General features: G+C 54.1%; 3 protein-coding genes across 4 annotated transcripts in view; 2 read left to right on the top strand and 1 right to left on the bottom strand.

Annotated features, from left to right (window-relative positions):
• LOC147646666 (uncharacterized) overlaps positions 1-20176 on the top strand; it is a 713664-nt gene extending 693488 nt beyond the window's left edge. The window contains 5 exon segments of the mRNA XM_086873090.1: positions 6020-6093; positions 9582-9877; positions 14326-14335; positions 18298-18877; positions 20172-20176. Coding sequence (XP_086729216.1) covers positions 6020-6093; positions 9582-9877; positions 14326-14335; positions 18298-18877; positions 20172-20176 — 965 coding nt within the window.
• The window catches only part of LOC147646664 (serine/threonine-protein kinase PAK 3-like), a 208693-nt gene that overhangs the window by 146447 nt on the left and 37976 nt on the right, over positions 1-24270 (top strand). The window lies entirely within an intron of this gene.
• Positions 852-11463, bottom strand: LOC147646667 (serine/threonine-protein kinase PAK 1-like). Its single transcript, XM_086873121.1, has 9 exons — positions 6340-11463; positions 6068-6131; positions 5693-5741; positions 4574-4683; positions 3691-3808; positions 3199-3298; positions 2580-2776; positions 1535-1672; positions 852-1083 (listed from the first exon to the last, which is right to left on the bottom strand). The coding sequence occupies exons 1-9, from the start codon at positions 6605-6607 to the stop codon at positions 991-993; spliced, it is 1137 nt and encodes a 378-aa protein (XP_086729247.1). The 5' UTR covers positions 6608-11463; the 3' UTR covers positions 852-990.

The following is a 24270-nucleotide window of genomic DNA, read 5'->3' as shown; positions in this document are numbered from 1 at the left end:
AATTAGTGTTACAAAGCAGATGTACCCCTTTGCAGATGTTACACGTCAAAATTAAGGTACAGGATGTAGTTTAGAAAATAAATGGTCAGTAAAATCAGAAAAAGGAGGAAACTTATGGGAAACATTAATGAATATGTATAAGCATACAGTATATAAGTTTAGCTTGAAGTGCTTTGTTTCGTACGTGAGGTGAGGTGAGAAGAACCCCCCACACCCCAGTCGGTTTTGCTTATGCCTTAAGCATTTGTAACCACTGGCCAATTATATTCACATATATATATATATATAAATATGTATCTGAATATATCTACTAAATTGTATCTCTTTTTTACTAAATTCTATTCTTTTATTATTTTGTATCCAATTTATTAAGCTATGTTATCAATTAATTAAATTTGATTGTTTGGAAATTTGAAAGTCATTTATAACACTACTATATCAAAAGCAGTTAAAAGTGATTACAAACTGTGCTATATCAAAATCGTTGTGATTATAATAATTTGCAAAAGCCAGCACATAATAGCAAAGGGCAACAACAACATAGTTCTTTATCACAAACACAGGGCAGGTTTTTCCCTTGCATGGAGCACTTGGGCCTTCCCCGGGCCCCTTCTGCCCTCCCGCAGAACCAGAGGCATTTTCCAGCGCACACAGTTTGTAAGCAAGAGCCGGCTGCAGCCCAGAAGGCTCCAAGTGCCTCCTTCCAGGCTGACTCTGCAGATGCCGAGGCTGCTCTGGGCTCTGCCAGGCTCTGCTGGGGCTCAGCTCTGGGCGAGGCTGGGCCCGCTCTCCCCTCGCAGTGCTCCGGGCAGCTGAGTCACAGCGGGAGAAGGACAGGACACCTCAAGGGATTGAGGTTTAACAGAGATTTTATTCAAATAACTGCCATAACAAGCAGGCTGTCCTAACTATTCTAACTAACTAGCAGTCCTAACTACCCTAACTAACTACTTGTTCTAACTACTGTAATGAAAATTGGCCTCCTGTGCTTCATCTCCTCCTGCGCTGCTCCCTCAGTTGCTTTGCTGCAGTGATCAGAGGGGTCAGGCTGGAGAGAGGCTTGGCTGATGACAAAAATGGGTGCTGCCCAAGGGATAAAAAAGAAAGAAATGAACTGTTACTTTCCAGAGTCAAGTTCCTCACAGGCTCTGTTGCAACGGGACAAAGGGGAATGGTTTGAAAGTCAAGAGAGGGAAGCAGGCTCAGATTAGATGTAAAGAAGAATTGCTGTAGCAGGAGAGTGGGGAAACACTGAGAGAGGGAGCCCAGAGATGTGGGAGGTGGCTCCTCCCTGGAAACATCCAGGCTCAGGTCAGGCAGGGCTCTGAGCCACCTGATGTGCTTGAAGATGTCCCCGCTCGTGGCGGGGCACCAGCTCCAGATGAGCTCGACAGGAGCCTGCCAAGCCAAAGCAGGCGAGGATTCTGCTGGCTTTGCGTGTGAAAAGCAGCGGGACTGGAGATGATGGGAGGGGGCTCCACAAGAAAAGCCCTCCCTGGCGCTGCCGTTTCCCCCGCAGCCGCTTGGCATTCACCTGCAGCAGCTCCTGGGCAGAGAAGCGCCGCTCCTCGTCCGGCTCCAGGCTGCACTCGAGGAAGTCCCGCAGCAGAGCCGACAGGCGCCTGGGCTCCTGCAGCTGCGGGCTCCCGTTCTGCCGGATCAGAGCGCGGGCCTGCAGGAAAAGCAAACACAGCGCTCTGACAGCTTCCTCCACACCCACAGGTGCTCACATCCAGCCCGCTTTCTCTGCCCCAGCTCCCCGGGCACTTTCCTCCCTGGCACAGATGCTGCTGCTCACAGCTCATTCTTCTGGGCCAGCCAAAAAACCCAAACCCTGGTGCAGCCACAGCCATTGCAACATCCAAATGATCTTGCCTTCAGAGCTGATTGCACTGGCTGACTTTGTCAGTAGGAACCTCCATCAGAAATAGCCCATTTTGCTTCTCCAAATACACACACCAGCTTTACAGGCCATTTTCAAGAGTCAGTGTGGTCTGCCTGTGTTATTTCAAGGGATTCTTACATCAAATGCATCTCTGCAGTGCCACTGACACTGAAGTTAAAAGTATTCCTGATGCCCCATGCCAGAAACTGCCAGGCAAGGAACAGCAGGTTTGTGTGGCTGAAGGCTCAGGCTTGGTGACACAGAGAAAGTAGCTTGGACTAGGAAAGAAATGTGTTAGACTGTGGGGATGTTAAACAATCATCTTCATGTTTTAGACAAGTTTCCCAGTGAGAAGAGCCAGGGGGAGTTCATCTCACAAAACTTCTTTTAGAAACTCCTTCAGAAAACTTGTTGGGTTTGGGTGTGGGGGTTGGGGTTTGTTTGGGGTTTTCTGCAAGACAACATTAGAGCTGATGCACTTGCTTCATGTATTTGGGTGATCCTCACAAGAGCTGCAACAACTTAAATGCCAAAGCAAATTGTTGCTGGAGACTGCAGAATATTTGTCTGTGTTCAGGCTCAGGTGCTGTGGGAATTCCCTTTGCGATGTGCAGAAACCTCCAGCTGCTCCTCCCAGTGCAGGGTCACCCTGTGCTCACAGGCCTCTGCAAAGCCTGGAGAATTTGCCTCTTACCATGGCCCCCGTTTGCTGGAAGTAAGGAGGTTCTCCTTCCACCATCTCGATGGTCACAATGCCAAAGGACCAGATGTCCACCTTGGGGCCGTAAGGAGAACTGGTCACAACTTCTGGGGCCATCCAGTGAGCAGTGCCCACCATGGAGCTGCACTGGTCCTGCTCAGGGCTGAGCTGAGCGCAGAGGCCAAAATCAGCTGAGGACAGAAACAAGCACTGTCAAAGGCAGCTGCAATGAGGAAACCAAGCACAAAGATTCCCCACTCTCAGTCTGGGAATGCAGTGCTGAATCCAGCTGGAAATGTCCTCAGGGCTGTAGCCAAGGAAAGATGGAACTGGACCCTGAAAGAAGCCCTCAGCTTTCATGCTTGGCTTTACTGATTTCCTTTGAAGCTTTAGATTGCAACTCCTGCCCCTCTGGGAGGGCCATACCCAGAGCAAAGGCACTCCTGACAGCCTGCTCTCTGCACTCCTGAGCTCTCTGCACGGGGCAGCCACTCTCAGCTGGCAGCAGGGGCCGGGCAGTGCCACCAGCAGCACTTGTGGGGCTCTGGCCCTCACTGGGAAGCAGCCCCACAGCCGCACCCCGGGAGCGCCGTGCCTGGCCAGGAACACCCACCCAGCTTGACAGAGCCGTCCATTCCCAGAAGGATGTTGGAGCTCTTCAGATCTCTGTGGATCACCCGGTTGGAATGGAGGAAATCCAGGCCCTGCAGACACTGAGAGACAACAAGAAACACGAGGGAAAAAATCAGAGGCCAGAATATATCATACAAGAAAGGACAGTTTAGAATTCTGCCAGCAGCAACTTTGCTGTGACAGCCCAGGAGTGCAGTGCAGACAAGCTCCAGGCAAAAGGTTCAAGGCAAAGCTGAGAACAGGAAATCAGATCCAAAAAAGACAGAGAGTACCACAACAGCAGGAAAGAAGACAAGAACAGAGTAGAAATGCAGTGATATTTGCTGGCCATTCACTTCAGAGGCTCTTTCCTCTCCAGCTCATAAAAACAACACAGAAACAAAGGCCTGAGCATGGAGCCACTCTGCTCTCACAGCCTCTTTGGAAGGACCATGGTGTCCCAGCCATGGGAAGCACAAGCAGGATCCCTCACCTCCTGACTGACAGCTGCCATCTCTCCTTCAGCCATGCGTGTCTGTCTGACAATGTCCTGCAAAGTTCCTCCATCCATGTATTCCATCACCAGCCAGAGATCTCCATCAACAAGGAAGCTGGAAGAGGAGAACAATGGCACAGAGATGAATGTGCATTGCTCAATTCCCCCAGGGAAAAGCCTGGAGTGGAGTTTTGTTCCCAGGTCACTTGTCAGTGAGGACAGAATCAGATGGAGAGACATTCCTGCCAGGCTGCACAGTCCTTGGAATCTGCCCAGGCTAAAGGAGAAGGAGGCACCCGGGAGAAAGGAGAGGCCTTAGATGGCAAGCAGGTGAAAAATGCACTTTAGCAACAGCCCAGCTCAATGTGGAACCACAACACTTGTCCCCAGCTGCTTCAGCATCTGAACTCATCAGTTCCACCATTCCCTCCGGAACAAGGCAACACAACTTCCAGAGTTATCCAGGGGAGGAGGCCGTGCAGCACTTGGGGCAAAAGCAGTCAAATGCTTGGAAAACCTTGCACAAAGTCCCTTCAGAAATAGGCAAGGCCATTGAAAAATGGGAAAATCAGGCATTTCTGGAAACAGGAACCTGGTCTTCCTGTCACCTGCAGCAATGGGAAAGGGCTGGGAAGAAGAAGCCAAGGAAAATAATTTCTACCAGGGTTTATCAGCACTTGCTGTAAAACACAGCAAATGGGGTCAACTTGAAGAAAAAGGCAAAGCAAAGCAACAAAAGCACATGGAAGGAGTGAAGTGCCAGGCTGTTGTTCTGGGAAGATATGGCCGGGTCAGGCATTTTCAGAACAGGCTACAGACTGGGGATGCCAGGAAAGATGAACGCAGGGCCCGTGTATGGGAGAAGACCTGAAGCACTCACCTGTCCAGAGAGTTGACAATGTTGGGGTTCTTCTTGTCCTTCAGGACCACGACCTCATTCACAGCTCGTTCCCTGTTGTGCCCTCTGAGACTCATTTTCTTGATGGCCACCTGAAGGGACATTGCAGACCTTTAACTGGAGCAGTCTGTGGCAGGAGGCCACAGCAAACACGGAGCGAGTCTTTTTGGAGCGAGCGAGCCGGGCTGTGCCAAACTGCCTTGGGATGGGACACCAGAGCTCAGCAAGTGCCATTCCCACAGCCCATTGCTCTGCTCGCTGGGGCTGTTACAGGACTCATGGCCAGAGACATTTGGCTCTGTAAGCTCTGCAGAAATGCTCCCTCAGCTGTCAGCCTCCAAGCTCTAACAACATTCTCTGCACCTACAGTCTTCTCAAATGGCCTCAGCACTCTTAGGATTATTATTCCAACACATTTTGCAAGCAGGAGGTAATTCTGTTTCTGTGCACACAGAGCAAAACCGCCGGGAACCCTTTAGCAATTCTATGGCATTTGGCCAGGATTTCAAATGTCCCTGCCCTGTTTGGGATAGCACAACAAAGCAAACGTGCACATCCATTGCTCAGATAATCCCTGTCCCAGCTGCCACTGACACCAGACCCAAACACAGCTGCAGGGTTTAGGAGAGAGCTTTGCTCTGGACATCCATCTTCTCATTTCTCTCCTGTCTCTGTGGGGACAGCTGCAGTAGGACTAAAACCCCAAACTGAGCCCAAGCAGGATCTCTCCTTAATTAGGCCTTGAGGTATCCTGATGAAACTCAGGATGATAAAATTGATAAACAGTGTTCCTGTCCGAGGCTGGGATGAAGGTAAATTGGGCCTCAGTCTCCACCAGCTGATGCATTCACACTTTTAGACATGAAGACCAGGCCAGTGTGTCCTGCTCTGACAGACACCGCTGCCCCCCTTGCCTTCCTTTGGGCACTTGAGAAGGACCAAGTCTGTCCCAGCTGTGCTCTGCAGGCTGACCCTGCTCTGCCTTCAGAGGAGCAGCCTGTGCAGGAAAGCTCTGCTGGGCCCCACAGCTCCAGCCACAGCTCCCAGCAGAGGGGAAAGCCCTCGAGAGCTGCCAGACGTGCTGGGCGTGTTGACACTGACCTCTCCTCCCGTGGCCCTGTCGAGTCCTTTGGAAACGGTTCCAAAAGCCCTGGAGACAAAAACAGCAGAGAAGAAAGAAGCAGCGCTTTAGGCCCTGGCAGTGAAAGCCAGCCCAGACAGGAGATCTCTGCTGCCTGCAGCGTTCACAAAACGCCCGAGTGCATCCACCCTTCAAACAACAGCACAGCAGCCACCAGCCCTCTGCCATGCAAGGTGCCTTCTGACCACAGTTATCAATTCTGATCAGCACTGAGAGGCAGCAGCATCGTACCCCAGTGTCTGAAGGGGTTTGGAGCTCTCCTGACTTCTCACTGCATCCTGCACCAGCAAAATACCTGGGCCCTGCTTGTGCAGAAGTAACTGCCTTGCCCTTACCCTTGGCCAATCTGCTCCAGTTCCAGGTATTTCTCGGCAGGCTCCCCCACGCTCACGGTGTTCCCTGAAAGAAACCAGGTGGAAGATGCTCACTCTCAGATGAGAGCCAGAATGCAGCCCCACTCCCTGGGGCCGGGAGCCCCTTGCTCTCAGCTGGGGAAGGACAATAAATGACCCTGTGCCATTCAGCTGCAGAGCAACCCTGGGTGCAGCTGATGCTGAGACACACACACAGCACCCTGCTCTGGCACACAGGAACAGAGCAGACGTACTCAGCTGCATCAGGCTCCACTCCCCGCTCCCCTCTGGCTGCAGGGCTGTGCTGCTGTCAGAATGTTCAGCCCAGGATCCTGCAGCACAGGGAGCTTCAGTGTCCTCTTCAGGAGCAGAGGGACGTTCCTCATCCTCTTCCCAAAGCAGTGCAGGTTCCTCATCCTCTTCCCAAAATGCTGCTGGTTCACCCTCCTCTTCCCAAGCCACAGGATGTTCTCTGTCCTCATCCCACACCGGGAGATTGCTGTCATCCTCGTCACACGCCATGGGAGCTTGGCCATGCTCATCCCACACCAGGGGACATCCACCATCCTCGTCCCACACCGGGAGATGTCCACTGTCCTTGTCCCACACCGCGGGAGCCTCGCCGTTGTATTCCCAAACCGCGGGGTGTTCGCCCTCGTCTCCCAGAACAGCGGGAAGTTCACTGCTCTCTTCCTCCTCTTTGGCCTCCTCTTTGCAAGCAGAGGGAGCCAGAGGAGGTGCTGATGCTGCTTTGGTGCCCTGTGGACAGACGGGAGCGTGAGGGACGGGAAGTTCTATCTCAGTTATCACCTTCTTTATCCTCAGCTACACATCCAGCTGCACTAAGCAGAAATAGGGTTCAGAGCTGTTCAAACTAACAATGGGCTAAAGCCGACATTGCCACTTATTGTTGGGAATTCCATATTCCACCATGGCTAAAGCCAGCAAGCAATCTTCTGCCTGCAAAACCAGTCCTGCAGCTCTTCAAAAGCTCTTCAGCAGAAACAGAGAAAACTGCCAGGGATCTCTTTGCTGCTGCTGCTGCTGCTGCTGCAAAGACACTGACAGGAACTTTCCTTCAGCCTCCCAGGCTGGCACTCGGCTGCCACACGCCGAGCTCACAACTTGCTGCACAATTCTGAACACCAAAGCTTCCTTTGCCACTCACCGAAGGAGGAGCTGCTGGGGATCCACGCGTGAGGTGCCCTGCAACGGGAGAGGGAACGTGAACCAGATGTTGTTAGGAAAAAACTGCCTGTGGTGGGAAATGAGCAAGGCAAGCCCGAGAGAGCATTTTGCTTTCACAGCATCCCTCCAGGAGCCACAGGCCCTTCACACAGCAAGCAAGAGAGCAGCACAAAATACTGGGCTGTGTCAGCTCTTGGCTGGAGCAGCAAACGGAGGGAGTTCCAGGCTCCGCTGCCACAGACTCCCCGCTTGAGGGAACAGAACCCCCCCAGGCCTCATTGCAAATGCTGTGCACGCCCCGCTGGCTGCAGACACCCCCTTTTTCAGCTGCAGCTTCTGGCAGGAGCTCTCCCAAACCAACCGTGTCCTCAGGGCAATTTGGTTACAGAGTCAACTCCGTTCCAGTGGAAGAACAGAAAGCACACAGCAAGCCCAAAGCCACAGAGGCTGCACCGAGGGAAAACCTCAACTTACGTGCCAAGTGGGTTAAAAAATACCCCGAATAAGCCACAGAGAACAGAGTGCCAACTGCAGCAACCACTTGCTGCATCATTTTGGCTGCGCTGCACACGTCTGCAGACTGTACCCCTGCAAGCACAGAAGGACACCCGTCAGGGGCTGGGCTGGCTGCTGAGAATGCCTCGGGCAGGAGGATCCTCTGGCAACGAGCAGGCGCCCAGAGCCGCTCTGGACACTGAGGCCTCCGTGTCCCACAGCAACGGGAACACCACGGGGACGTGGCAACGCTCCTGTGACACCACAGCAGCCGCTCACGCAAAAACCGCCTGGAAGCTTCTCCTGTGTCACAAAGGAGCACAAAGAATCCTCCCAGGGCACGGCCTATTGCCCAAAGGATCCAAGAGGAACTCTGAAAATGCAGCAAACAAGGACACCCCATAGCCCAGCCTGAGCACTGAGGAGGAACGAGGACAGCACCAAACCAAAGCAAACACGACCTGTAGTCACTGATACTGCTGAATAAAACCAGCAAGGCTTGTTCCATCTTGAATCTTTGTTCTAGTTCTAAAAACAAGCAAGGTTCTCCACTTTAAATATACAGAAGGCAGAACTGGGGAGGAGGTGGGATTAGGAAGGAGGAGGAGCAGGAGGAGGGAGAAAGGAAAAGGAGGAGCAGGAACAGGAATAGAAGGAGAAGCTGGAGGTTCCAGTGCCCTCTGTGTCCGCAGCACCCCCGGCCACGGGCCCATCGCCCCCATCTCATCCTGCAGGTGAGCAGGGAGGGGGAGCTGGTCCCAAATCTGTCAGGGGGACCCTGAGAGGGTCTTTTTATTGGGGTGTGTTTGGAACTCGCAGATTGAGGAATTGAGCCCCAAATATTGTCTGGCGTCCCTGGGAGGTTTTTTTCTCTGTGTGTGTAGGTTTGGATCTTGCAGGACCCCAAAGCTGAGCCCCTTGGGGGATCTTTGGGGTTCACATGGCCATTGCCCAGTATTGGCTGGGGGAGGACATTGGTCCTGGGGACCCCTGGGAGCGCAGAGGAGAGGAACCCCTGGGACCCCCAGAGTGGGGAGAGCAGAGAGGGGCGATCCCAGAGCTGGGGGATCCTGGCAGCTTGGAGAGGTGGGAGCCTGGAGAGGAGAGACTCCTGGGATCCCTGGGATCTCAAAGCAGAGATCAGGGGAGAAGAGACTCGATGGACCCCCAAAAGCCCCTGGATCATCGCTGAGGAGGACCCCAGAGGAGGGGGAACCCCTGGAGCCCTTGGACCCCCATCATCCCAGGGAACTGAAACCTCTGGAAGCCCAAAAGTGTAAAGACAAGAGATGGGGAACTCCCGGGAGAGTTTTTTTCAGGCTGAATCTTGATATTTTGGAGATTATCATGGACACAAGACTCCTGCTGATCTCTAGACACGGACTTGGGCAGGAGGAGCCTCTACTCCAAGGCACTCCCACTTTGGTTACCCCCAAACCAGGATTTGTCATTTCCAAGCCATGGCCAGATGGAGGAGGAGGAAAATCCCCAGAGATCCTGCATGAGGAGGGGCTGCAAACTCAGCCGAGGGAGCTGCAAGTAGGAAAGATCCCCCCTGGTCCAGGAAGGCATCTGGAGATCCTGCCAGAGCTCAGAGCTGGGGGAGAGAGCTCATGGCAGGGAGAAGCCCCACAAGTGCTTGGAATGTGGGAAGAGCTTCAGCTGGAGCTTCAAGCTGAGGGAACACCAGAGGATCCATCCTGGGGAATGGCTCTGTGAGTCTGGGGAGTGTGGGAAGGGCTTCAAGAACAGGTCCCATCTGATCTGGCACCAGGTGATTCACACTGGGGAGAGCCCCTAGGAGTGTGGGGAGTGTGGGAAGAGGTTCAGGAAGATCTCTGTCCTGATTAACCACCATAGGATCCACACAGGGGAAAAGCCTGGAAAGTGCTTGGAATGTGGGAAGAGCTTCAGTCGCAGCTCCCACCTGATCTGGCACCAGAACATCCACACAGGAGAATGCCCCAGCGAGTGTGAGGAATGTGGGGAGAGCTTCATTGAGATGTCCAATCTGATTTGTCACCAGAAGATACACACAGGGGAAAAGCCCTACACGTGTGGGGAGTGTGGAAAGGGCTTCAGCTGGAGCTGCAACCTCGGGGCACACCGGTGCATCCTGAGTGTGGGAAGAGATTTCCAAGGGGCTCAGGTCTCATTAAACATCAGTGGATTCACACAGAGGAGAGGCCCTTCTGCTTCCCTGACTGTGGGAAGGGCTTCACAAAACTGCACCCTCATCAGGCACCGACACATCCACACTGGGGTGAGGCCCTACGAGTGTCCCCAGTGTGGGAAGAGCTTCTCACAGAGCTCAACCTTGACCAAACAGATCTTCCTGATTCCCTGTGGGCACCTGGATGAACACAGGGGCAGGAATATCCATCAGAACACAGAGCAACAATGGGAATTGCAGATTGACTGCCCCTGGAGATTCACCAGAATGCAGAGATACCCCTGCAGTCCCTGGAGAAGCCCATGCCCGAGCAGGGGAATGCCTGAGATGAGGCTGTGACCCCGGGGGACACCTGTGGACAGAGGGGTCCCTGCTGGAGCCGCCTGTCCTGGAAGGTCTGACCCCGTGGCAGAGTGACCCACGCTGCAGCACTGTGAGGGGGCTGCTCCCCATGGAATGGACTCAGGTTGGAGAAGTTCATGGAGACCTCTCTGGTGGGAGAAATCCCAGAGTGCAGCAGGGGAACGACTCCTGTCCCTGAGCAGCAGGAAAAGCCCTGGGAGATGAACTGACCATGGCTCCATTCCCTGTATCCCTGCACTGCCAGGTTAGGATGCAGAGTTGGAAGGAGGGAGGGGTGGAAGGACGGTGCTTTTAAGGGTCTTCTTATTCTCCTGCTCTGAGCTTATTGGCAATAAATTCAATTCATATTTCCTGTTTTGCCCATGACTCTGTTTAATGAGGAAAGTCCCAGGTCCTTAACTCATGAACCCTTAGTTAAATTTTCTCTCCCTGTGTGGCTGTGGAGGGCAGTGAGAGAGCAGCTGTGGTGGGTGCCTGGACTCGGGCCAGCATCACCCCACAGCAGTGGGACATGTCCTTGTGTGGCCCTGTGCTATGGTGCTACAGGTGCTGTTGCTTTTGTCTCCCTTATGATTTTATCTTTTGCGTTAAATGCTCGTGAAGTGCCCCCGGTGTCCCTCGTATTCCCTCGGCTCCGGTATCCCCGTCCCTTCCCCTGCTCCCCGTCCCACGTTCCATCCCGGCTGGCGGAGCCTTGGAGCTGCCGTGGGGGCCGTGGGGCTGCCCCGGGGGCTGCGCCCCGAGCCGGGGCCCCTTCCCACTGCTCCCAGTGTGCCGATCCAGCCTGGAGCAGCCAGCGAGGGCTTCAGCTGGGACGGCAGAGAGGCGCTGCTGGGGGGTCCCGGTTCACTTCGCTTTGGTTTTGGTAATTTTGGGAGTTTAGTGCAAGAAATCTCTCCTCTCCTCCACTCAACCAAAGGGGCGGGGGGGGTTCCCTTATTTGGGGGAAATCAAAGCGATGCACTGATGCTCCTAATTAGATGTGCATGAGGCTCCAGGGCTTCCCGCTGAGCCGGAGCCACCCAGCAGCCAGGGCTGGGCAAGGCGGGCCGGGAGGTGCGGAGAACTTTGTTTGTGTTGGGAGCTCAATGGCGGCTCGGGCCGGGCCCGTTCCAGGGCTGTTCCTCATCCCCGCCTTTCCCCTCACGCAGCCCGGGGCGGGCCCTGAGAGCGCGGGGCGGGGCTGTGCCGTGTGCAGAGCCCGCCGCTGGCTGCGATTGGCTGCTGCTGCCGTCACTCGTAGCTCTGGCGCGCGCTGATTGGGCAGAGCGGGGACAAGCCCGGCCCCGCTGGCGCCCCCAGGGCGGCCGTGAGGCAGGAGAGCCGCCATTGCCGGAGCGTCTGTGCGGGCCCGGCAGCGGCGGCAGCAGCGGCCGGAGCCCGGTGAGGCGGCGGCGGAGCTCGGAGGCGGCCCCGGCCATCGCAGGTGGGAGCCGCGCTCGGTTCTGCGGGGGCTCGGGGCTCGCTGCGGGCCCGGGAGGGGGCGGCAGGGGGCTGTGGCGGGTGGCTTGTGCCGTGGCCGGCCCGTGTTGGCCCTGGGCTGAGGGCGCTGCGGGAGCGGCTGCCCGCGGTCTCCTTGCCGCTGGGGCCTCGGCAGGAGGCGGTGGCGGAGCAGCGCTGGCTCGTCCCGCTTCGTGTCGGGAGGCCGGAGGTGGCTGCGCTGGGCCCGGGGCCGGGCGGGAAAATTCCCGGCGCCAGAGGTTTGTGTGGCCCAAGGAGCCAGAGGAGTGGTGTGCAAGTGACTTTATTGCTGCCCAAAGGGAGAGGCCATGGGGCATTTGCCGTGCGCTCTCTCCAGGTGTTGGAGGACGCGGCCTCGTTTTTGTCCTGATTTTCCCGGCCGCATGTCCCTGTCCCTTTGCCCAGCACTGGCCGAGGTGCTTGGAAGGTTCAGCCTTCCCGATCCGCCTGCTGCATGTCCTTTTTGTATAACACCCGATATTCCTGGCTCTGTGAAGTGTTTGATCTTCTGGAAGTTCAGGAATGTAGCGGGACTTGGTCTGAGCAGCAGTCCTTGTCAATTAGTAACATTTTCTGAAAATGATGGTTTCTCCCTTTGTTGCCTTATGTACAAGTCCCGGGCCCTATCTCCAAGCAGATTCACTCATTGCCTCTGTTTTTTCTTCCTGGAATCAGCCCAATTCCTCCCGCAGGCAGGAAGCCCCTGGTCCATTGTGCAGGCTTTGTCCCATCAGTGTTAATTTGCATTTCTAAAGCTCCTCTCCTGGCTGCCTGGAACAAAGCTTCTCTTCCAGGGCAGACATCCCGTGACTCACACGTGGCCCCCCACAGATCTGCTATTTTTTTTTTTTTAAACAATATTCTAATAACTGTTTATGTGTTAAAGCACCAACTTTAAAGCTCTTCTAGTTTTCAAAGTGCAGCTTAAAGGGGAACATCAAAAAACTCATACCATCATTTTGTCATGACTAAGAGTCAAGTACAAATATAAAACAAAAATGAGAAAGCAATCAAGTGTTTTCATTCTCCTAGGACTAAAACTGATTCTCACACCACTGGCCCAAACAGAACCGACAATATAGAAGTAAAATTATTACAAAAAATTACTCAAACGGTGTAATCCTTTCACTGAAACTGAGAAAAGCAAAAACTCTTCAACAATGTCTTTAGAAAAATAAGACATTACTTGATTCTGGCCAGAATGTGCAACAGGAATAATTTCATGCACACTTAGGCTGGGTGTGCAGAGAAAATCATTCCATGACACACGAGTTTGACTAGATTTTTCTAAATTTATACACTCTGACACCATAGAAATCCCTTGGTTTATTGTTCATTGGTTTGAAGGTGTGGAGTTGTTAGGATTTGGTTTCCTGTTGCCCCCGGATTTCTGTGCCTGTGATGGGAATTAGGTGGGCACTCTTGGATTTATGCTCAGCCTTTTCCAGACCAGGTGTCTCCAGCTGTGCCTGGGGCAGTGTCTGGGGTAAGATGTTGGTTGATGTTTGCTGCTGGGTGTTGATGTTTTGTTGATGGTCGTTATCTTGGGGGGAATCTTTTGGGCTATTCCCAGTCTGTTGAGATGTTAATTTCATCTCTGATGAGTGGTGGAACATCCCTTAAAAAAAACTCTAAAATTCCTTTCCCCAAGGCAAAGGCAAACCAAGTGTGAGCAGAGAAATAAGATTTGAAGCCATTTTCAAGTTGGTCTATTTTTCCAGCAGCTAATCCCAGGCAGGGCAGAGTGTGAGTGTAATTGAGAGGCAGAGTGGAATTGTCCCGGTGCCTTCCCCAGCAGCTGTGGCGAGGGCAGGCACAGAAAGGCCTGAAGCTGCAAGAGTGAGAGCAAGGATTGTCCCGCAGTGGCTGGAGATGGCAAAGGAGGGTGGCCAGGCCGAGGATTTGAGCAGAGGATCTGTGGGCAGGCGCAGGGGCTTCCCCCGCTGGGGAGCCCTGGCTGCTGCTGCGTTGCCTTCAGTGCAAGCTCAGGGGTGGCCTGTTTAATATTCCCTTGCAATTCAGATTTCTGAGTGTGGAAGAGCCATGGCTGGGGCATCAATCATTTTATTTTTTTCGTTTCGTTAAGTTTTGTTCTCTTTCTTATGTCCACCCCATAACATTGAGGCTATCTGGGGATTAAAAGTTCACACAATGTTCTGGCTAGAAGAGAGAATCCTCAATCCAGCTCCTGCAATTCCCTGTTAATTGTAAGAATTGCTGCAGCTCCTTTTTAGTCCAGGGAAACATTATTTCTGAGATTTCCTGGACCCATTCAGCGTCAATACAAGACAAAGCTTCTGTCAATATAGGTCCCAAATATTTAACTATTTTCTCTACCATTTGCCATTTCTTTTTTTTCAGATACTCAAAGCTGATTTTTAGCCTGAAAATGAAGCCATTTCACAGAGGCTTCCTCTGCCTCTTCTCTTTGTCCTCCTGACTGGATCAAGTCATCCACATCCTGCATTAAGCCAGTCCCTGGGGGTGAGGTCAATTCCTTTGGTATTTCCTGCAAGGCTTGCCCCAATCAGGCCGGTGCTTCCGTGCATCCCTGCAGAAGGACCGTCCATGTCTTGAGCATTTTCCCTTCTACCTCTTGTTGCCAGCCCAAGGCAGAATTGTGTTTGCATCCTCTGGAAGTGGGCAGATCCCCAGAAAGCATCTTTTGCATCAAGTTCTGACTGGCAGCAGTGTGAGGAGGGCACCTGGTTGAGGCTGGTGTAAGGATCTGAGAGTGTGGGGTGCCTCGGTTTCATCATCTCATTTCTTCTTCTTGGGTCCTGCAGCATTCTGTGGATTCCATTGGATTTCTTGTTTGGCAGGATAGGAGCATTCTAGGGAGCCATCCCTGGCTGCCCAAGCCGTGCCTTGAGCAGGACTCCCAGACAGGCTGTGAGCCCTTCCTTCCCTCCCTTGGAACAGGGGATTGCTTTTTGACACCTCTTGTCCTGGTTGCTTCAGGGAAATTTGGAGAGGCTCCATATCTAATTTTGCCAATTTCCCTGGGGCTGCCCACACTTGTGGGTTCACTTCAGCCATGGCTCTGCCAGACATTTGACACAGAGGTACAACAGAACCAGCCTCTGTTTCACCTTTTGCAACATTAATTTGCATTCCCCGTTTAGCCATCAAATCCCTTCCCAGTAAATTACAATCACAACTGTGAGCAAAGAAAAATTCCTGCATTTTAAACCCATCCTCCACATCTGCTAATAGTGGCTGAATAAAAGTCAACCACTCATCTTTCTCACTTAGTGCCTTATTAATTAAAATATACCTTAACAATTTTCCCCCTTAGGTGTGAGGTTCTGAGTGGATGGAGAGGCCCCTGTGTCCATCAGGAAAGGTCTCCTCTGGATCCAGAGCCACCCTGGATGTTCCCAAGGGCTGCAGTGTGGTGGGTCCCTGGTGGAATGGGAGCTGTGCCACCGCTAAGAATGCGTGTCCATCAAGGGCTGGACTTGCTGGTGCTGAGGGTGCTGCTGTCTGTGCTTGCAGTGTCCTTGTGCCCTGCAGCTGGAAGGCTGATTCCTTGCCAGGGGCTGTTTGGGTGGGCTGTGCCCTGGCCAGGAGGGCAATGCCTGTGCCAGGTGCTTGTGGCCGAGGGTGTCCCCTGGGTGCTGGGGCCCCCTTGGGCCCTGGGCTTGATCCCTCAGGGGCTGTAGGAAGTGTGCCATGGCCTTTGCCTTCAGCTTGGCCTTTTGCTCATCCCTTGCTGCATTCAGCTGCTGAGCCTTTGTGAGCAAGTGCTGCAGGGGCTTCTTCTGTCGCTGCTGCAGCCCCCCTCAGTGCCTGTGGGTGCTCATCGTGTGGCAGCTGCTGAGCTTTCTGCAAAACCCTTCCTTTCTCCAGGGACCCAGCAGGAAATGCTTAAAAGATCATGTGGATCCTTGCAGGTCTAATCGCCATTTGTGAGCTGTTCCTTCCTCGTGCTGGCTGTGCTGAGGCTCCCCTCCCCAGCCCGTATCCCCGAGCCGGTCCCTGTCCTGCCGCAGTGTCCAAAGGCGGCCCCCCCGGCGGGCAGGGCCGGCAGCTCCACGGGGCCGGGCAGCGGCCGGGGCGTCCCGCAGCCTCCTGGGGGCCGGGGGCCACTGCCGGCCCTGCCCGGGGGGTGCTGGGCTCAGGCAGCGCCCGGCGCTGAGCCCCGGCTGCCCCACAGCCCCGGCCCGGCCCCACAGCTCCCCACAGGCCCCCAGCCCGTGCTCCCGGTGCCGCAGCTCTGCGCCCGCTCCTGCCGCTCCCAGCTCAGAGAAACCCCCTGAAATCCTCACCTCCTTGTTTTGCTGTCCTGGAAAACTGGGATACAAAGGATCTGAGTAAGCAAGCAAATTTGGAGGATGAGACCCTTCTGAAACACATCCCAATCCTCAGTATTTTTCTCTTCCTCTTTTCCATTATCCTTTTTCTTATCCCATGGATTCCTCCTGCTGCTTCTTGCCTTAAGCACATTCCTACATTCCTGCACACTCCCCTTCAGCCAATCCCTTCCCAACACACCAACACCATCCATCCCCTGTTGTCTAAATCCCTTCTGGACTTCCCTTATTGTCCCCCTTGTGTGTCCATATCCCTAGTTAGCTCTGGGAGAATGTGCAAACAACCTCCACATGCTCCCAAGGGACCCTTGAGAGATATTTTGGGATCCTCATCCCTTTTGCTGGGACCCCATTCTGGCTTTCCCTTTTGTCCCCTTCCTGGGTGCCCTGCCATGTTCACTCCCCAAAGATGCCACTGTAGTCACTGCTGAGATTTTCAGTGCTCTCTCCCTGCCGACTCTTGAGAGTCGCCCTGATCCGTCACTCGTCTGTCTCCTGCTCACTCTCGGGTACCCAATCAATGCCCGGTGCCGCCGCCAGCCGAGGGAGCCGATCCCCCAAACTGGGTGAGGCCCCTTCAGCTGCACTCACTGCCCGCCGGCCCGGACGGTGGAAGGAATTGCGGAGGAGCCCCAAGGTGTGTGGAAAAATTGACATCCCCAGAGGTTTCTGTCCACAAGGAAGACAGAGGAGTCCTGTAACAGTAATTTCATTCATAAAAATAGGGCGAGGCCATGGGACATTTCCCATGGGGTCTCTCCAATTATTGGAGGACACAGCCTCCTTTTCATCCTAATTTTCTTGATCACATCTCCCTCTCCCTTTCCCCATTGGCTGAAGTCCTGGAGAGGCACAGACTTCCCAATGCACCTCCCACATACCCCCTTAATATGTACCTCACTTTTGTATAGCTAAGGATATTGATGGCTGTGTTAAGTCTTTGTTGTTCTTCTGGAAGTTGATGAATTTAGCCGGACCTTGGCTGAACAGCAGTCTGTGTCATCAATTAATAACATTTTGTGCAGCTGATGGCTCCTCCTGTCACTTCCTTATGTCCACGTCCCTGGCCCTATGTGCAATGAGGTTGAGGGGATCAGTTTGTAAAGAGGCTTTGTTGTTGTTCCTTTGCTGGGGTTGCCCCAGCCATGTTTTGGGGCCATCCCCCCTGGAGCAGGGTGTCCCCCCTTGGTGCAGGCGCAGGGCTCAGGCAGGGCTGAGCCAATCAGAGCGCGCGGCGCTGATGACTCATCAGTGTCCAGGCAGAGCCGCAGCTGCCAGCGTTCCCCAGCTGGAGCCCAGCTGCGCCCCTCCCCCCCGGGCCTTGGCGCCCCCCTGGAGGGGAATTTGGGGAGGGGGGAGCGCCAAGGCCGGGCCCCCCCGCGCTGTGGTGGCGGGAGCGGCTGCAGTGGGGAGCGAGTGCGGGCGGAAGCAGCCGAGAGCCCAGCGCTGCCCCAGGCCAAGCTGGCCCAGCTGCATCCGTGTCCCTGCGGTGGGATGCTGTGGGACTGGGGGGGAAGAGGGAGGCGGCAGTGGGTGCTGGGCCTGGGGGCAGGAGGAGAAGGGAAGGAGAAGCAGGGTTGAAGAACAAAACGGTGGAAGGATTCACGTGGGAGGAACAGGTGCAGGAGGAGGAGAAATAGTAGGAGGAAGAGGAGTGGGAGGAAGAGTAGGGCCACAGGAGGAGGTGGGAGAGAAGGAAGAGGAAGCAGGACAACGTTCCATTCTCCCTGTATGTGCAGTTCCAGTAGTGTTGCCCTGGAGGTGACTGGGGAGGGGATCCACGATTTTGATGGGGCTGAATCTTGGTGTTTCTGAACTTTTTTGGGCTAAATATTGGTGCTTTGTTTTTTTGCAGGGGCTGAATCTTTGTATTCTGGAGGGGGTTTTTCCTGAATTTGGTGTTTGGGTAGTTTTTCATCATTGTTTTCTTGTTTGGGCTGAATCTTGGTGCTTTGCTTTGTTACAGACACAGGATGCCCAATGACTTCCTGAGATGAACTTGGGCATGGAGGAACCCCCAGTCCAAGGCTCTCTCCTCTCCTTTTCCTCCTAACCAGGAATTTTCATTCCCAAACTGTGTCCAGATGGAAGAGGAGGAGAAAAAGCCCCAGAGATCCTGCATGAGGAGGGGCTGGAAACCCAGTCCAGGGAGCTGCGAGGAGGAAAGATCCCCCCAGTGCCAGGAACACGGCCAGAGATCCAGCCGGAGCTCAGAGCTGGGGGAGAAGCCCCACAAGTGCTTGGAATGTGGGAAGGGTTTCAGAAAGAGATCCCACCTGATCGAGCACCAGGTGATCCACACTGGTGAAAAGCCCTATGGGTGTGGGGAATGTGGGAAGAGCTTCAGCCAGAGCTCCAGCCTGAGGAATCACCAGAAGATCCACATGAGAGAACAACCCTATGAGTGTGGGAAATGTGGGCAGAGCTTCAGAAATATCTCTGACCTGATGAGACACCAGGTGATCCACACAGGGGAACGGCCCTACACCTGCTTGGAATGTGGGAAGAGCTTTGGGTGGAGCTCCAACCTGAGGAAACACCAGCGCATCCACACTGGGGAGAGACCCTACGAGTGTCCCGAGTGTGGGAAGAGGTTTCGGACCAGCTCCAATGTCCTCAAACATGAGCGGATTCACACAGAGGAGAGGCCCTTCCGCTGCCCCGACTGCAGGAAGGGCTTCAAACGCAACTCCCACCTCATCAGGCACCGGCGCATCCACACTGGGGAGAGGCCCTACGAGTGTCCCCAGTGTGGGAAGAGCTTCTCACGGAGCTCTAACTTGACCCAACACCAACGTAGGCACCAGTAAGGGAAGCCCTGTGAGTGCCCCGAGTGCAGGAAGAGCTTCGTGCGCTGCTCCAGCTCCATCCCCCATGGGAGGATGGGCGTTGGATGATCCCCAGTGACCCCCGTTGGGCAGAGCCCTGGTGATCCGTGGTCCTGGTGATGCGTGTTGGGAAGACACCTGGCTGGGAGGCTCCACGTCTTCCTGGCTCCCTGTGGGCACCTGGATGAAAGCAGGGGAATGAAAATTCAACAGGATACAGAATGACAATGGGAATTGTTGACTTTCAATCCTTGGAACCTTTTGCCTCAGGAGCTGTGTGGGCAGAGAAAAGGGGGTGACACCGGGCTCGGGGGCCCAGAGGGGAGCACAAACGCTCTGGGTGAGGGAGACACGACCCCAGAACCCTCCCTCACCTTCCTGCGCAGGCAGAAGCCAAGCCCCAGTGCCAAGAAGACGAAGCCCAACACTGAGACTCCAATCCCCATCAGCATCTTGCGTTGGGCAGCGTTTGATGGCATCCCTGGGGCATCTGCAGAGGTCAGGACCCCCAAAACCTCTCACAGACACCCCAAGCCCCTCCAAGGACCCTCCCAGTCTCCCCCAGCCTACCCAGGACCCTCTGAAACCTCCTTTGGAGTCACTAATTTTAAACAATTAAGAATTTTAGAAAAATTAGGGGTCTTGGCTAGAGATAGGCCTTGCTGGAACTAGTTAGAGTTAATGATGAAGTGAGAAACAGGATTTGAGATAATGAATCTCGGACTTAGATAAAAAATTACTTTTCATTGTATGTTTGTTCAGCTGTGCTTATAATGAGAAAAGAGAAACTGATAAACGGGTTCAGGAAGATCACAGACCTTACATCAGGAAACCCATTTCCAAGTCACAAGGGAGGAAACTGGAGTTGTACCAAATGTCATTTGTAATGTCAACCATTGTAAAGGTAGAAAGGTGAGAGTGAGGAAGAGCGGTTTTCCTTCATCCCTTGATGAACCCTCCACACCAAAACGACCCCCTCCTCAAATTGGGGAGCCAACCATGCAGGCGTAATGACATTAAAATCATTACCATGAATTCTAATCCGAAGTGGAACATGGGAGGTGCTAGCATTATGCATATGCATTAGTATTAATATGTATTAGTATTCTGGATATTTAAGACTTTTGTAAATAAATAGACACTGGAATCTTTTGTCAACTTGCAGTGCATATTAAGGGGTGACTCCCGCACTGGCCCAGTGCTGTGATTAAACATCCACTTTGTAACTTTAAACTGTTGGAGAGGTTTTTGTCCATTAACAGATTGATGTTGATACCAGATCAATATCGCTATTTTGGTAAATCACTGCCAGGCTCTTCCCAGCCTCCCCAGGACCCAGCAGAGCCCCTCCTGTTCCTCTCAGGATCCCACAGCCCCCTCCCAATTTCTCCCCACTGCCCCTGGACCCCCAAACCCTCTCCCAGTCCCTTCCCAGCCCCACCAGGATTCATCAAGACTCCTCCCAGTCTCTTTCCAGCACAACCAACCTCATCTCAATCCCTGCTTTCCAAACCTCAATCTCCTTCCAGCTCCTCCAGGCTCACTCAGATCTCTCCCAGTGACACCCAGCACCCCCAAACTCCCTCCCAGTGTCCACCAGGACCCCCAGAACCCCATCCCACCCTCCCCAACATCCTTCAAACCCCTTCCCAGCCATCCTAAGCACATCAATCCCTTCCCCAGTTTAAACCAGTCTATCTCAAACTCCCTCCCAGTTCCTCCCAGCACACCCCAATCCCCCTCTGGGCCCCCCCAGTGCCTCCCCCGCTGCCCCCGGCGCTGTGGGGGCCGGGCCGTGCCCCAGTGCCGGCTCAGGGGGTGCTCCAGGCTGCCGTGCTCCACCTGGCAGCTGGAGCTGAGCCCGCATTGCCGGGGGCGGTTTCCAGCAGCACCAGGAGCTGCTGGCTCCAGCCCCCGCTGGGGAGCACGGCAGTGGCCAGCACGTGGCCCGAGAGCTGCTGCTGGCCCTGGGAGCAGCTCAGCTGGATGTGGGCAGGGGAGAAATCCATCAGGGAGCAGAGCAGGCGGCCGGGGCCGGGCTGGGAGCTGGAGGGCACCAGCGAGATGGACACGCTGGGATGGGCACTGGGAGAGAGTGGAGAGGAGTGGTGTGGCATTGGGAGGGACTGGGAATGGACTGTCAGGGCCTGGGGTGGCACTGAAAGAGATGAGAGTGGATACTGGGACACTGGAAGTAAGTGCGGAGGTCTGGGAGTAAAGTAGGAATGAACTCGGAGTAGACTGGGAATAGGCTAAAAAGGAGTGGGAGGGACTCTGGGTCCTCAGGGCGGGACTGTGGTGGCACTGGGCGGGACTGTGGTGGCACTGGGCGGGACTGTGGTGGCACTGAGCGGGACTGCGGTGGCACTGGGAGGGACTGTGGTGGCACTGGGCGGGACTGTGGTGGCACTGGGAGGGACTGGGAATGAAGTTCGCTGCACTGGGTGGCCGAGGCCAGCGCGGGGCTCTCGGCTCTGTGGATCTGCCCGGCAACTGATGAGTCATCAGAGAGGCGCGCTCTGATTGGCTGAGGGGCGGCAGATCCACGGAAAGGCGACATGGACAGGCGGGGTCACTGGGAGAGGCTGGGATGGACTGGGAGAGGCTGGGATGGACTGGGAGAGCCACGGGAGCCACTGGGAGGGACAAGGGACCCCGGGGATGGGCACACGGAAGGCTGAGGGCTCTGGGGTGATTCCCAGGGAGGTCTGGAGGGACACGGCCGGGCCCCTCTCTGTGCCCCGCGAGCAGCGGCCCGGACAGAAAAGTTCAGGAGCGGGAGGAGGTGTTTCTCAAGATTGATTTTAATCCTCATTCTCCTGGTCTGATTTGCTCAGTCCTAAGCTCAGTTCATTTCCCCGTGTCGGGCTGTTGTGCCCCTGATGGTGATCCCTGAGTGACCTCTCCCTGCCCTTGTCCCGACCCACGAGGATTTGGATTTGTTTCAGTTCAGTGGAATTCGTGGTGATTTGGGGGGAGCTGGAGCAAAGCAGCTGGAAAGCACAGTGGGCCTGACAGGGACTGAACCAGGGCAGGAGTTGGGGCTGCCTCGAGTGAGCTCTCACAGTGTGAACCTTCATGGGGTCTTTCTAAGGGAATTTTGTTGAAGTTTGACATTCTTTATTAAAAGGCAGAGTCACAAGGGGATCTCTGCTTTCAGCTTGAAATGAGGGGATGGAACGTGGGCACTGGGACTTCTGGATGCTTTTGTTTAGATTTACAGTTTTAATATATTTTTATATATTTTTCATTAATTAAAGGAGTTATTTTGTATATCATTGTTTATTTCTATGGCTTTACTATAAGAATATTTTTGTTTCAATTACCATTTTTTCATTACTTTTCTATCTAATGTTTGACTTCTTTTTTTACTGACTTTGATGTTTTTTTGTTGTTTTTTTTGTGTGCTATTACTCTGTCCTTTTCTGTCCCTGGAGAGATGAACAAGGTTTGTAGGTCTCATGTCTGTATTGAAAGGGTTAATATCTTGCCCAGGCTCATAATCTTCCTAGTGTTCCAAATAAATAGGTACTGTGAGGGATACATATCACAGGTGAGCACCCACTGTACAATCTGCTTTGGATTAAATCCCATCTCCGTCTTCATCAGCTCACAGTCACTGTGACACTATTCCTGCTTGGAAGAAACAGGCTGGGATGGCCCTTTCTGCTTTTGGTCCTTTTATTGGCAAGTGAAATATTCTATTTGAAAACCTTCAAACCCTGGAGTTTCTTTGTATTTCCACCTGAAAATGCTGCCAGCCGAGGTTCCCAAGTGTGTGGTACGTGTTTGTGTGCACAGAGCAAAGGTGTCAGCCTGTGTGCGTGGCCCGGGTGTCTGTCAATGTCCATTGAAGCAGACGGCTGGAAGGGGGCTCTGCCCGCCCTGCGCTGCTCCGGGGCTGGGGCTGGGCTGGCAGAGGCTGCAGAGCGCTCTGAGAGGCACAGCCTCAGCCCCGGCCGGCATCTTGTGCACGGTGGCACAGCCTCAGCCCCGGCCGCCATCTTGTGCACGGTGGCACAGCCTCAGCCCCGGCCGCCATCTTGTGCACGGTGGCACAGCCTCAGCCCCGGCCGGCATCTTGTGCACGGTGGCACAGCCTCAGCCCCGGCCGGCATCTTGTGCACGGTGGCACAGCCTCAGCCCCGGCCGCCATCTTGTGCACGGTGGCACAGCCTCAGCCCCGGCCGGCATCTTGTGCACGGTGGCACAGCCTCAGCCCCGGCCGCCATCTTGTGCATGGTGGCACAGCCTCAGCCCCGGCCGCCATCTTGTGCATGGTGGCAGCTCTGAGGGCTGTGCGAGGGACGCTCTTCCCCAGCGCTGTTTCACGTCCTTTCCTTTCCCGGGATGGCATTTGGAAATGTTTCTTCGGCCCTATCAATACACAACTAACTGTCTTACTCACTTCATGCTTAGAAGGTTCTAAGAAGAAAATGAAAAGCATAGTGTGATTACGATGAGCAAAACATAATCAAGAAAACAGTACTCCATAGTGTAGGGCCTACAGAGCAGGGATTTGTTTATTCAATGCCAGGAGTGAGGAGGAAAGCTCAACCACAAACTCACTTGTCCATTCTTTGCACAGGACAAGCTTTTAAACTTTTTTAACTTGATGGGCACATTCTACTTTCCTAAGCTTCATATTTTCTAATTCCGTGATTATGGAAGCCCTTGTAGCAGGGCTCTGCACGAGATAGTTGTCAGCCTCCTGGTGGTTGTTTTGGATGAAGGCTCAGGAGCTACCTGAATTCAAAAGCCCTATTTGTTACACTTCAACACTTCCCTTTTCTGGGAATTCAGCACAAACTTATAGTCAGTAAGTTCTGCAAGTTCTCTTGTTGCGTGAGGCCACATTGTGTCTTTCATTCAGCAATTAATGAAGAAAACACCAATTGCCTACTGAGACCCTTCTGCTCCCTTCCAAATCACTACTCAAGAACAAGCCTCAGGCACATGCCCACAGTCCCTCTCTGCCAGCAGCTCCGAGCTGCATTGCACAGTGCTTGCTGTGCCCCAGAGAGCACCAAGCAGGCTGGCCTGGTGCCCCTGAATATTTCTGCAAAGCCCTCTGCATTTCACACCTTTGCTGTGGCTCAGTGCAGAGCTCCAGGATTGCAGGCGCTTGGTCCCAGAGCTGTGTGAGGCACTGGCTCGTGCAGATGTGCCCTGACTTGCTGTCAGTGCCTCACGCTGGCCTCGGTTCCCCTGGCAGAAATGCCGTGCCTGAAGGACACTGCCCTGTGCTGGAGCCTGCGGAGCAGCCCGGCTCCCTCCCCCTGTGCCCAGAGTGCTGCACACACTGCTGACCATTGCCAGGAGTTCCAGGGCAGGCGGCAGAAGAGCAGCAATGGTCAGGCA

Source organism: Cyanistes caeruleus, unplaced genomic scaffold (genome assembly GCF_971803275.1).
Source record: "Cyanistes caeruleus unplaced genomic scaffold, bCyaCae1.hap1.1 HAP1_SCAFFOLD_87, whole genome shotgun sequence".
Classification (NCBI taxonomy): Eukaryota; Metazoa; Chordata; class Aves; order Passeriformes; family Paridae; genus Cyanistes; species Cyanistes caeruleus.
The sequence above is the reverse complement of the archived record's forward strand: the minus strand, read 5'-3'. Positions and strand labels throughout refer to the sequence as shown.

Bases quoted from the DNA above. Each gene is read 5' to 3' on its own strand.
- LOC147646667 (XM_086873121.1), bottom strand. From the start codon at position 6,607: ATGGCGTGTGACGAGGATGACAGCAATCTCCCGGTGTGGGATGAGGAC. The intron at 6,132-6,339 runs GTACGTCTGCTC...GGTTTCTTTCAG, and splicing joins GTGGAGCCTGATGCAGCTGA to GGAACACCGTGAGCGTGGGG. The intron at 2,777-3,198 runs GTGGGTGTTCCT...TTCTGTCCTCAG, and splicing joins GGACGGCTCTGTCAAGCTGG to CTGATTTTGGCCTCTGCGCT.